This window comes from Sapajus apella, unplaced genomic scaffold (genome assembly GCF_009761245.1).
Source record: "Sapajus apella isolate SASKATOON/1434 unplaced genomic scaffold, GSC_monkey_1.0 scaffold88, whole genome shotgun sequence".
In the NCBI taxonomy this organism is placed as follows: domain Eukaryota; kingdom Metazoa; phylum Chordata; class Mammalia; order Primates; family Cebidae; genus Sapajus; species Sapajus apella.
The window spans coordinates 6,728,405-6,738,236 of NW_022437028.1; the positions used below are offsets into that span (position 1 = coordinate 6,728,405).

The 9,832-nt window shown below is 48.8% G+C and overlaps 1 protein-coding gene across 1 annotated transcript in view; it reads right to left on the minus strand.

Moving 5' to 3' along the window:
• Nucleotides 1–3,369, minus strand: part of PRKRIP1 (PRKR interacting protein 1) — a 30,621-nt gene extending 27,252 nt beyond the window's left edge. Inside the window, exons 1-2 of the mRNA XM_032255063.1 lie at nt 3,185–3,369; nt 1,771–1,849 (exon numbers count right to left, since the gene is read on the minus strand). Coding sequence (XP_032110954.1) covers nt 1,771–1,849; nt 3,185–3,310 — 205 coding nt within the window. The 5' untranslated portion in view covers nt 3,311–3,369. The remainder of the gene's footprint in view (nt 1–1,770; nt 1,850–3,184) is intronic.
• Nucleotides 3,370–9,832: the final 6,463 nt, after the last annotated feature.

Genomic DNA, 9,832 nt, shown 5'->3' on the forward strand with positions numbered 1-9,832 from the left:
GTGAAGTCACTAAAAATCCCACTCAAATACAGTATCAGGAGGCTGTGGTTAAGTGACTTTCTCACCTCCTCCATGACTTCACATTTGACATGCTAGATTTCTAGAGAGCTGAAAAGATGTTCATGATATATTAAATGAAAAAAAAGGGGCTTAGAAAAGAATATATTTAGAACAACCGTATTTTTAAGTGTTTTTTCTTAAGCTTTTTTTTTTTTTTTTTTTTGAGACGAAGTTGCAACCTCCACCTCCCAGGTTCAGGCAGTTCTCCTGCCTCAGCCTCCTGAGTAGCTGGAATTACAGGTGTGCGCCACCATGCCCAGCTAATTTTTCTATTTTTAGTAGAGATGGGGTTTCACCATGTTGGTCAGGCTGGTCTTGAACTCCTGACCTCGTGATTCGCCCACCTCGGCCTCCCAAAGTGCTGGGATGACAGGTGTGAGCCACCGTGCGCGGCCAAGCTTTTTTTTTTTTTTGAGACAGGGTCTTGCTCTGTCACCCAAGCTGGCGTGCAATGGCAGGCATTACAGCTCATTGCAGCCTTGGCCTCCTGGGCTCAAGCAATCCCCCCACCTCAGTCAGGATTCCAAGTAGCTGGGACCACAGGCGTGCACCACTATGCCTGGCTAATTTTTAAATTTTTAGTAGACATGAGGTCTTGCTATGTTGCCCAGGCTGGTCTTGAACTCAAGCGATTCTCCTGCCTTGGTCTCCTACAGTGCTGGGATTACAGGCATGAGCCACCGCGCCCAGCCTACGTTGCTTTTTAAAGACATAATGCTACTGTACATTAAACAAACTACAGTAGAGTATAAACAAAACTTGTATATGCACTGGGAAACCAAAGAATTTGTATGATTCCCTTTACTGCGACACTCACTTTAACCAGGTGGCCTGGAACTAAACCTGCACTGTCTCCATGGTATGACTGTAGATATTTATGATCCAACAAAATAATAAAATGATTTCTATTTACAAAAAAAACCACAATGCATTATTAAGAATAATGCAGAAGACGGCCGGGCACGGTTGCTCACAGCTGTAACCCTAGCACTTTGGGAGGCTGAAGCAGGTGGATTACCTGAGGTAAGAAGTTCAAGATCAGCCTGGTCAATATAGCAAAACCCAGTGTCCACTAAAAATAAAAAAATTTGGGCCGGGCGCGGTGGCTCAAGCCTGTAATCCCAGCACTTTGGGAGGCCGAGGCGGGTGGATCACGAGGTCAAGAGATCGAGACCATCCTGGTCAACATGGTGAAAAAACATCAAAAAAAAAAAACAAAAAAATTAGCCAGGTATAGGGGTGTACGCCTGTGGTCCCAGCTACTTGGGAGACTGAGGTAGGAGGACTGCAAGGCCTTGGCCTTGGCCTCCCGGGCTCAGGCAATTCTGCCCCAGCTACTCAGGAGGCTGGGGCAGAAGAATAGCCTGAACCTGGGAGGCAGAGGTTGCAGTGAGCAGAGATAGTGTCACTCCACTCCAGCCTGGGTGACAGAGTGAGACTGCCTCAAAAAATAAAAATTTTTTAAAAAGTGCAATAAGGCAGGAGAAAATTCTCCAGTGCCAAACCATAAGCAACTATAATCCTTAAGCTAAATTACTGATGTCAAATAAACAAATAAATAAAAGCAACTATATCCCCATCATTGTAAAAGCAAAACACTGAACAAGTGAGTAGTTCCCCTCCTCAGAGATTTAACAAATACTAACTACAGGGTTTTTATATCTACCTTAAAAAATTCTATTTACACACACACAGACACAAAGACATTACCCATTACATCTCGGACAAATTCTGGGGGAGGTCGAGGTGCCCATTCACTCATTTTCTCTGGAATTGGAACTGCTTTGTCCTGCAACATTTAAACATGAAAGCATTTCTAAATATAAACTTGCTGACAAAATTACATCTCTCTGTCTCTTTTTTTAAAATTTAATTTTATTTTTATTCATTTATTTTTTTTAAAGATGGGATTTCACCATGTTGGTCAGGCTGGTCTTGAACTCCCGACCTCAGGTGATCCGCCCGCCTTGGCCTCCAAAGTGCTTGGATTACAGGCATGAGCCACCATGCCTGGCCTCTCTGTCTCTTTTTAAGAGATGGGTTCTTGGTCTGTCCCTCAGGCTGGAGTGCAGTGGTGTGATCATAGTTCACTGCAGCCTTGAACTCCCGGGCTCAAGTGATCCTCCTGCTTCAGTCTCCAGGGTAGCTAGGACTACTGGTGAATGCCACCATGCCAGGCAACTTTTTAGTTTTTGTACAGACAGGGACCCACTATGTTGCCCAGGCTGGTCTTGAACTCCTTCCTGGCCTCAGGCCATCCTCCCACCGGGCCTCCCAAAGCACCGAGATTACAGGCAGGGGCCACAGCACCCAGCCCAAATTACACCTCTTATGACCAAAGAATTTTAATTGGACTAATGAAGCAGGACTGCTTTGCTACTTGGGCACAGAGCTGATTTTGTGTTCTTCCGTCTGCCGTGGCTTTTTTCATCCTATGTACTCTTGGGCATAACACAGTCCACACCTTCCCAGGACTACACTTACCGGAGCAGAACTGAGAAACCTAAGCCATAGTTTCCAGCTAGAAACCGCCACCTTTAATAACACTACTAGGGGAGAAGAGTCGAGCTTTTCCAGTTAAAGATATAAAGGACGGCCGGACGCGGTGGCTCACGCCTGTAATCCCAGCACTATGGGAGGCCGAGGCGGGCAGATCACCCGAAGTCAGGAGTTCAAGATCAGCCTGACCAACATAGTGAAACCACGTCTGTATTTAACAAAAAAAAAAAAAAAAAGATATAAAGGACGTTCTCGTTCAACTGTTTTTATGACCCAGGAGACCGAGACCCGGAGGGAGTGTGGGCTGGAGAGGAGTGACTCGCTCCAAACGTCTCGGCCACTGTCTCTCTAACGATCAGTGTTGTTTAGAATATCCAGAAAGCTAAACTAGAAGGGGTCTTAGAGCACGGGAAGCCGCTCCACCGTGCTTTCATTCAAGCTGGGCCCTCACACAAGGACAAACAAGAAGTTCACTATCTCTACGACAGCCTTCTCCCGCCAAAGACTGCTCGGGGAGGGTCAGATACTGAGTTTCTGAATTTGGAGGCGGGGAAGATGGACCCACGGGAAACTAGAGGCGCCACAGAGGAAGGGGGTGGGCCTCGGAGCCCGGGCCTTGTCTCACCGGGTTCTTCATGAGCCGCTCCAGCTTGAGCTTCTGCTCTTCCGCCGCATTCTTGGGGATGACGAGCGTCTGCGGCTCTTTCTTGGGTCTCGGCGGTCGCACCGAGGAGGCAGCTGAGCTCGCCATGACACTCGTCCTGTTTTCCCAGCGAGCTGCGGCGGCGGCGCGCAAGTATGACGACAGAGCCGCGCGCCGGCAACGCATGCGCAATCTCCACAGAGACAGGACGGAGGCGGGGTTGCAAGCCGGAAGCAGCCTGCTGAATATTCATGAACCCGAGGCCGGCGTGGGTTATTGTGATCAAAGCTGAGGGTTTTCATTTCCTGTTCCTGAACAACAAATGAGTGCAGCTAGACGCTCACGTCCCTGGAGGGGAGGTGGCCCTCCGTGCCTGAGTAGCCTGGCCCCAGCCGGCCTCTCCAGTCCCCACGGGCGTCTCTGTGCCACCGCGCAGTCCTGCTGATGCTCTCGGCACTTCCTCCCCCTTGGCTCTCCTCGCCTCCGGGCTTTGTCCTGGCCCTTCCTTGGGTCTGGTCCCCCCTCCTCCATTTCTGACAATCTCCGGTTTACATAAGACAGCGCAAACTTGTCATGAGCTCCCTGAAGACTGAGCCTGCCTCCTTTGTCCTCCTCCAATTACTCTATACCTGGCCCTCTGCAAATACACCGCTGCCAATGAATGAGCCTTGGTAGTGAGACAAAGTAGCAAACCTAAGGAACCTTGTCTGCTCATTCTGCTTGCGAGCAGGATTTCACAAAGGCCTTGACTCAGTGACTGAGCACAGTCCTCTCCGGTAACATCCTGAACAAGCAGGAGAGAGAACACAGGTTCCTACCTCTCTTGCCTTAATCACTGCATTTTTAGAAAACACAAGCTCAGGCCCGGCGTAGTGGCTCACGCCTATAATCCTAGCACTTTTAGCACTTTGGGAGGCCAAGGCGGGCGGATCACGAGGTGTCAGGAGTTTGAGACCAGCGTGACCAACACGGTGAAACCTCATCTCCATTAAAAATACAAAACTTAGCCGGGCATGGTGGCTCACGCTTGTAATCCCAGCACTTTGGGAGGCTGCGGTGGGTGAATCACCTGAGGTCAGGAGTTCGAGACCAGCCTGGCTAACATGGTGAAACCTCATTTCTAAATAAATAAATACAAATACAAAAATTAGCCGGTGGTGGTGGTGTGTGCCTGTAATCCCAGATACTGGGGTGCCTGAGGCAAGAGAATCCCTTGAACCTGAGAGGTGGAGGCTGCGGTGAGACCAGATTGCGACACTGCACTCCAGCCTGGGCGACAGAACGAGACTGCCTCAAAAAAATAAAAAAGACAAGCTCAATAATGACCTTGCCTCTTCCTGTACATAGTCTCTGGCAGGATTAATGATTATGCCTCTATAATTTTTTTTTTTTTTAAAGAGACAGGGTCTCACTTGGTTGCCCAGGCTGGAGTGTAGGGACGTGATCATAGTTCACGGCAGTATTGAACTCCTGGATTCAGGCAATCCTCCCACCTGAGCCTCCTGAGTAGCTGAGACTACAGGTGCATGCCACCACACCCAGTTAATTTTTTTATTTTTAGTTTTTGTAGAAACAAGGTGGCTCAAGCAATCCTCCCGCCTGGGCCTCCCAAAGTGCTGACGGAGATTATAGGCGTGAGTCACCGTACCCAGTCAAGTCCTCTATAATCTATAACTAGCTGTACCCTCACACCCAAGCCTTGATGAAATTTTGCTCTATTGTAACTCGTGAGCACATTTGATAATAACTTTTATTTTTTCTGAGACAGAGTCTCACTCTGTCCCCCAGGATAGAGTGCGGTGGTTCAATTTAGGTTCACTTAGCCTCCACCTCCTGGGTTCAAGCAATCCTCCTGCTTCAGCCTTCAAGTAGCTGGGATTACAGGCAGGCCTCCATGCCTGGCTAATTTTTGTATTTATAGTAGAGACTAGATTTCACCATGTTGACCAGGCTGGTCTCTAACTCCTGACCTTAGGTGATCTGCCCCCTGACTCAGCCTCCCAAAGTGCTGGGATTATAGGCATGAGCCACCGTGCCTCGCCTGATATAACTTCTGAGCACATGCAGGGGACCACCAACTGTATATAAATGTTTTTATATAAACTGTATATAAATATAAATGTGTGCTGAAACTGTTTTGAAGCAGTTTAACAAACTGTGAAAGACTTTCCCTGGTTACAGTCCTAGTAAGATTTTTTAAAACTAACTTTAATTTTTTAAAAGCCTGATTTTTTGTTTAGCTGACTTTGAGAAAGAGAAAACTCTGGCATGGTGGCTTATGGCTTATGGGTGGATCACTCGAGGTCAGGAGTTCGAGACCAGTCTGGCCAACATGGTGAAACCCTGTCTTTACTAAAAATACAAAAATTAGTTGGGCATAGTGGTGCACGCCTATAATCCCAGCTACTTGGGAGGCTGAGGCAGGAGAATCACTTGAAACTAGGAGATGGAGGTTGCAGTGAGCTGAGATTGTGCCACTGCACTCCAGCCTGGGCAACAGAGCAAGACTCAAAAAAAAAAAAAAAAAAAAAAAAAAGAGAGAGCAAGAGAAAGAAAAGCTGTTGCTCACATCTGATGTTACAGACTACAGGCTGTTTGGCTCCCCTTGTAATGAAGCTTAACAGGGGTCCAAGCAGATTTCCCAGACAAGGTGTTGATTTCAGAGCTTGTGCTTGAGTGCAGGGGGACAACGGAAGCAGAATTGAAGGCATCCTCCAGCTGACGTGTGGAAAGAGCAGCGGAAATTTTTTTATGAGGCAAAGCATGGGAATTGACATCAGGTATAGGTTACGCAGGCTGGGCTGGGCAAAGCAGGTGAGGGTTTGCGGGTCCCATATCTGGTTGCGATGGTTATCTTGAGTCACCTGGTGGTGTGGCCGGTGGCAACAAGGCAATCAATCAGTTGTTCCACATTCCTTCCCAAGGTGGTACACTGCAAGCTTCATTCGATATTTGGATCTCTCCTAAGGCCTCTCTGGAATTCTTCAAATAAGAGGCCTGATTAAATGTTACGAGAGCATAGAAGAATGGCTATTTGTATGACTACAGCCTTGGGGTTAGCAGATATGTCATCGGCGAGGTAATGCTGTGGGTTTTGTGACCAGTGGGACAAGAGAAGGAAAAAGAGAAAGTATGTGAAGGAGAAGCTCTGTCCCATTCCTGTTTTGTTTCACTGAGAGCTGGCCAGGCAGTTACAGCTGGGTCTTGGTGTTCTCTTGTCAAACATAAGTAATTTCCAGGACACCAACATCACACAAAACCATTCCATGACCACAAAAGCCCAGTGTGGTGGCTCACGCCTGTAATCACAGCACTTTGGGAGGCCAAGGTGGGCAGATCACCTGAGGTCAAGGGTTTGAGACCAGCCTGGCCAACGTTGTGAAAACCCATGTCTACTAAAAATACAAAAATTAGCCAGGTATGGTGGTGCATGCCTGTATTCCCAACTATTCAGGATGCTGAGGCTGGAGAAGTGCTTGAACCCAGGAGGCGGAGGTTGCAGTGAGCTGAGATCACCCCACTGCAGTCCCCCCTGAGCAACAGAGCAAGACTCTGTCTCAAAATAAATAAATAAATAAAAATAAAATAAACATTTGCTGGGGGGATGTGGGCTCCTGGGTATAGGACCGCCTTCCCACTGAGTCCCCAGGCAGAAGAATGGTAAACAAGTGGATGGTACCTGGAGGGTGCTGTGTGTGTTCTCCAAAGGTCGTTCCTGGCTACCTGATAGTGGGTGGTTTTCTAGCAGCCCAGGGTGGAATTAAAGGGGGTCTTTTCTTTTTTTTTTCTTAATTGAGATGGAGTCTCGCTCTGTTGCCCAGGATGGAGTGCAGTGGCATGGTCTAGGCTCATTACAACCTCTGACTCTCAGGTTCAGGCAATTCTCCTGCCTCAGCCTCCTGAGTAGCTGGGATTACAGGTATACACCACCATGCACAGCTAATATTTGTATGTTTAGTAGAGACGGGGTTTCACCATGTTGGTCAGGATGGTCTTGAACTGCTGACCTTGTGATTCACCCGCCTCAGCCTCCCCAAGTGCTGGGATTACAGGCATAAGCCACCGTGCCCGGCCCAGATATATATTCTTCAATAGACAGGGCCTCACTCTGTTACTGGGCTGGAGTGCAATGGTGCCAATGTAGCTCACTGTAGCCTCGAACTCCTGGGCTCAAGGGATCCTCCTGCCTCAGTGTCCAGAGAAGCTAGAACTACAGGCATGCACCACCACAACCAGCTAATTTTTTACATTTTTTTGTAGAGATATGCTATGTTGCCCAAGCTGGCCTCAAGCAATTCTTCAGCCTTGGCCTCCTGAGTAGCTAAGACTAAAGGCTGGTCAGCCACCACACTCAGCTAATCTTTTTTTTGAGGGGGATGGAGTTTCGCTTTTGTCACCCAGGCTGGAGTGCAATGGCGCAATTTCAGCTCACTGCAACCTTTGCCTCCAGGGTTCCTGCAATTCTCTGGCATCAGCCTCCTGAGTAGCTGGGATTACAGGCACCTGCCACCATGTCTGGCTAATTTTTGTGTTATTAGTAGAGACGGGGTTTCATCATGTTGGCCAGCTGGTCTCGAACTCCTGACTTCAGGTGTTCCATTCGCCTCAGCCTCCCAAAGTGCTGGGATTACAGGCGTGAGCCAACGTGCCTGGCCTCAGTGAATCTTTTATTTATTTATTTATTTATTTATTTATTTATTTTATTTATTTATTTTTTTGAGACTGAGTTTCGCTCTTGTTACCCAGGCTGGAGTGCAATGGCGCGATCTCGGCTCACCACAACCTCCGTCTCCTGGGTTCAGGCAATTCTCCTGCCTCAGCCTCCTGAGTAGCTGGGATTACAGGCACGCACCACCATGCCCAGCTAATTTTTTTTTGTATTTTTAGTAGAGACAGGGTTTCACCATGTTGACCAGGTTGGTCTCGATCTCTTGACCTCGTGATCCACCCGCCTCGGCCTCCCCAAGTGCTGGGATTACAGGCTTGAGCCACCGCGCCCGGCTATTTATTTATTTATTTGGTAGCGGTGGGGTCTTGCTATGTTGCCCAGGCTATCATTCTGATTTTACTGAGATGGAACTGAGGCTCAGAGGAGAAAGCAATTGGCTCAGGGCCACACAGACTCAAACTCAGCAGTCTGGCCCTGGGCCTGTGACAGCCTGAGTGATTATGTTACTCCCGGATGGGACAGGGCCACCACAGACCCTGGCGGGAGCCACTCATATGATACCTTCCTAGGGCTGAGGTCAGAGTTGAGGTCCTGCTCCCAGGGATGAAAGGCCACCTGGAAGATGCCCAGGAGTCTCACACCCAGGGTTCTGTCTGTTTTGCCACAAGAGGGCAGCAAATCCTCACCCAGTTCCTGCCACTGGGTATCTTAACCTACCTTCCCTAGGACCCAGAACTGGGCACCCCAGGAGCAAGGACTACCAGCTGGAAGATACCAGTGCTTTGCAGACTGGCAGACCGTGTGCCACCTACCCTGGGCTTACATAAGGAACCTACCCTCTCTAAGGCTGTTTTCTTATGCACAAAATGGGCAAAAGCGAACCTACCTTGACACTGGCCATAGGTAAAATGATGCAGGGACGTGCAGTGCCCAGCACCGTGCCTGACACTCAATAAGATGGCTCATGCCTGTAATCCCAGCACTTTGGGAGGCTGAGATGGTGGATGATCCGAGGTCAGGAGTTCGAGATCAGCCTGGCCAACATGGTGAAACTCCATCTCTACTAAAAATACAAAAAAAAAAAATATTAGCCGGACGTGGTGGGGAGCACCTGTAATCCCAGCCACTTGGGAGGCTGAGGCAGGAGAATTGCTTGAGCCTGGGAAGGCAGAGGCTGCAGTGAGCTGAAATTGTGTCTCTACATTCCAGCCTGGGGGACAGAGAGACACTCCGTCCTAAAATAAAATAAAATAAAAATAACAGGGTGAGGCCGGGCGTGGTGGCTCAAGCCTGTAATCCCAGCACTTTGGGAGGCCAAGGCGGGTGGATCACGAGGTCAAGAGATCGAGACCATCCTGGTCAACATGGTGAAACCCTGTCTCTACTAAAAATACAAAAATTAGCTGGGCATGATGGTGCATGCCTGTAATCCCAGCTACTCGGGAGGCTGAGGCAGGAGAATTGCTTGAACCCAGGAGGCGGAGGTTGCGGTGAGCCGAGATCATGCCATTGCACTCCAGCCTGGGCAACAACAGCAAAACTCCGTCTCAAAAAAAAAAAAAAACAGGGTGACCACACCTGTCTTAGTTTGATCCTAGGACCGAAGGGTTTCCCAGGAAGTGCGACCTTCAGTGCTAAAACCAGGAGAGTCTTGGGAAAGCCCAGTCAGTTGGCCACCCTAGAGGAGTGGGCACTCCTAACTCCATCGTTTGAGTAGTGGTTGATACTTAAAATACTAGAAGAGCAAAGCTTGCCAGGCACTGTAGCTCCCGCCTGTAATCCCAGCACTTTGGGAGGCCGAGGTGGGCAGATCACCTGAGGTTGGGAGTTTGAGACCAGCCTGACCAGCATGGAGAAACCCCATTTCTACTAAAAATACAGAATTAGCTGGGAGTGGTGCCACATGCCTGTATTCCCAGCTACTTAGGAGGCTGAGGCAGGAGAATCACTTGAACTCGGAA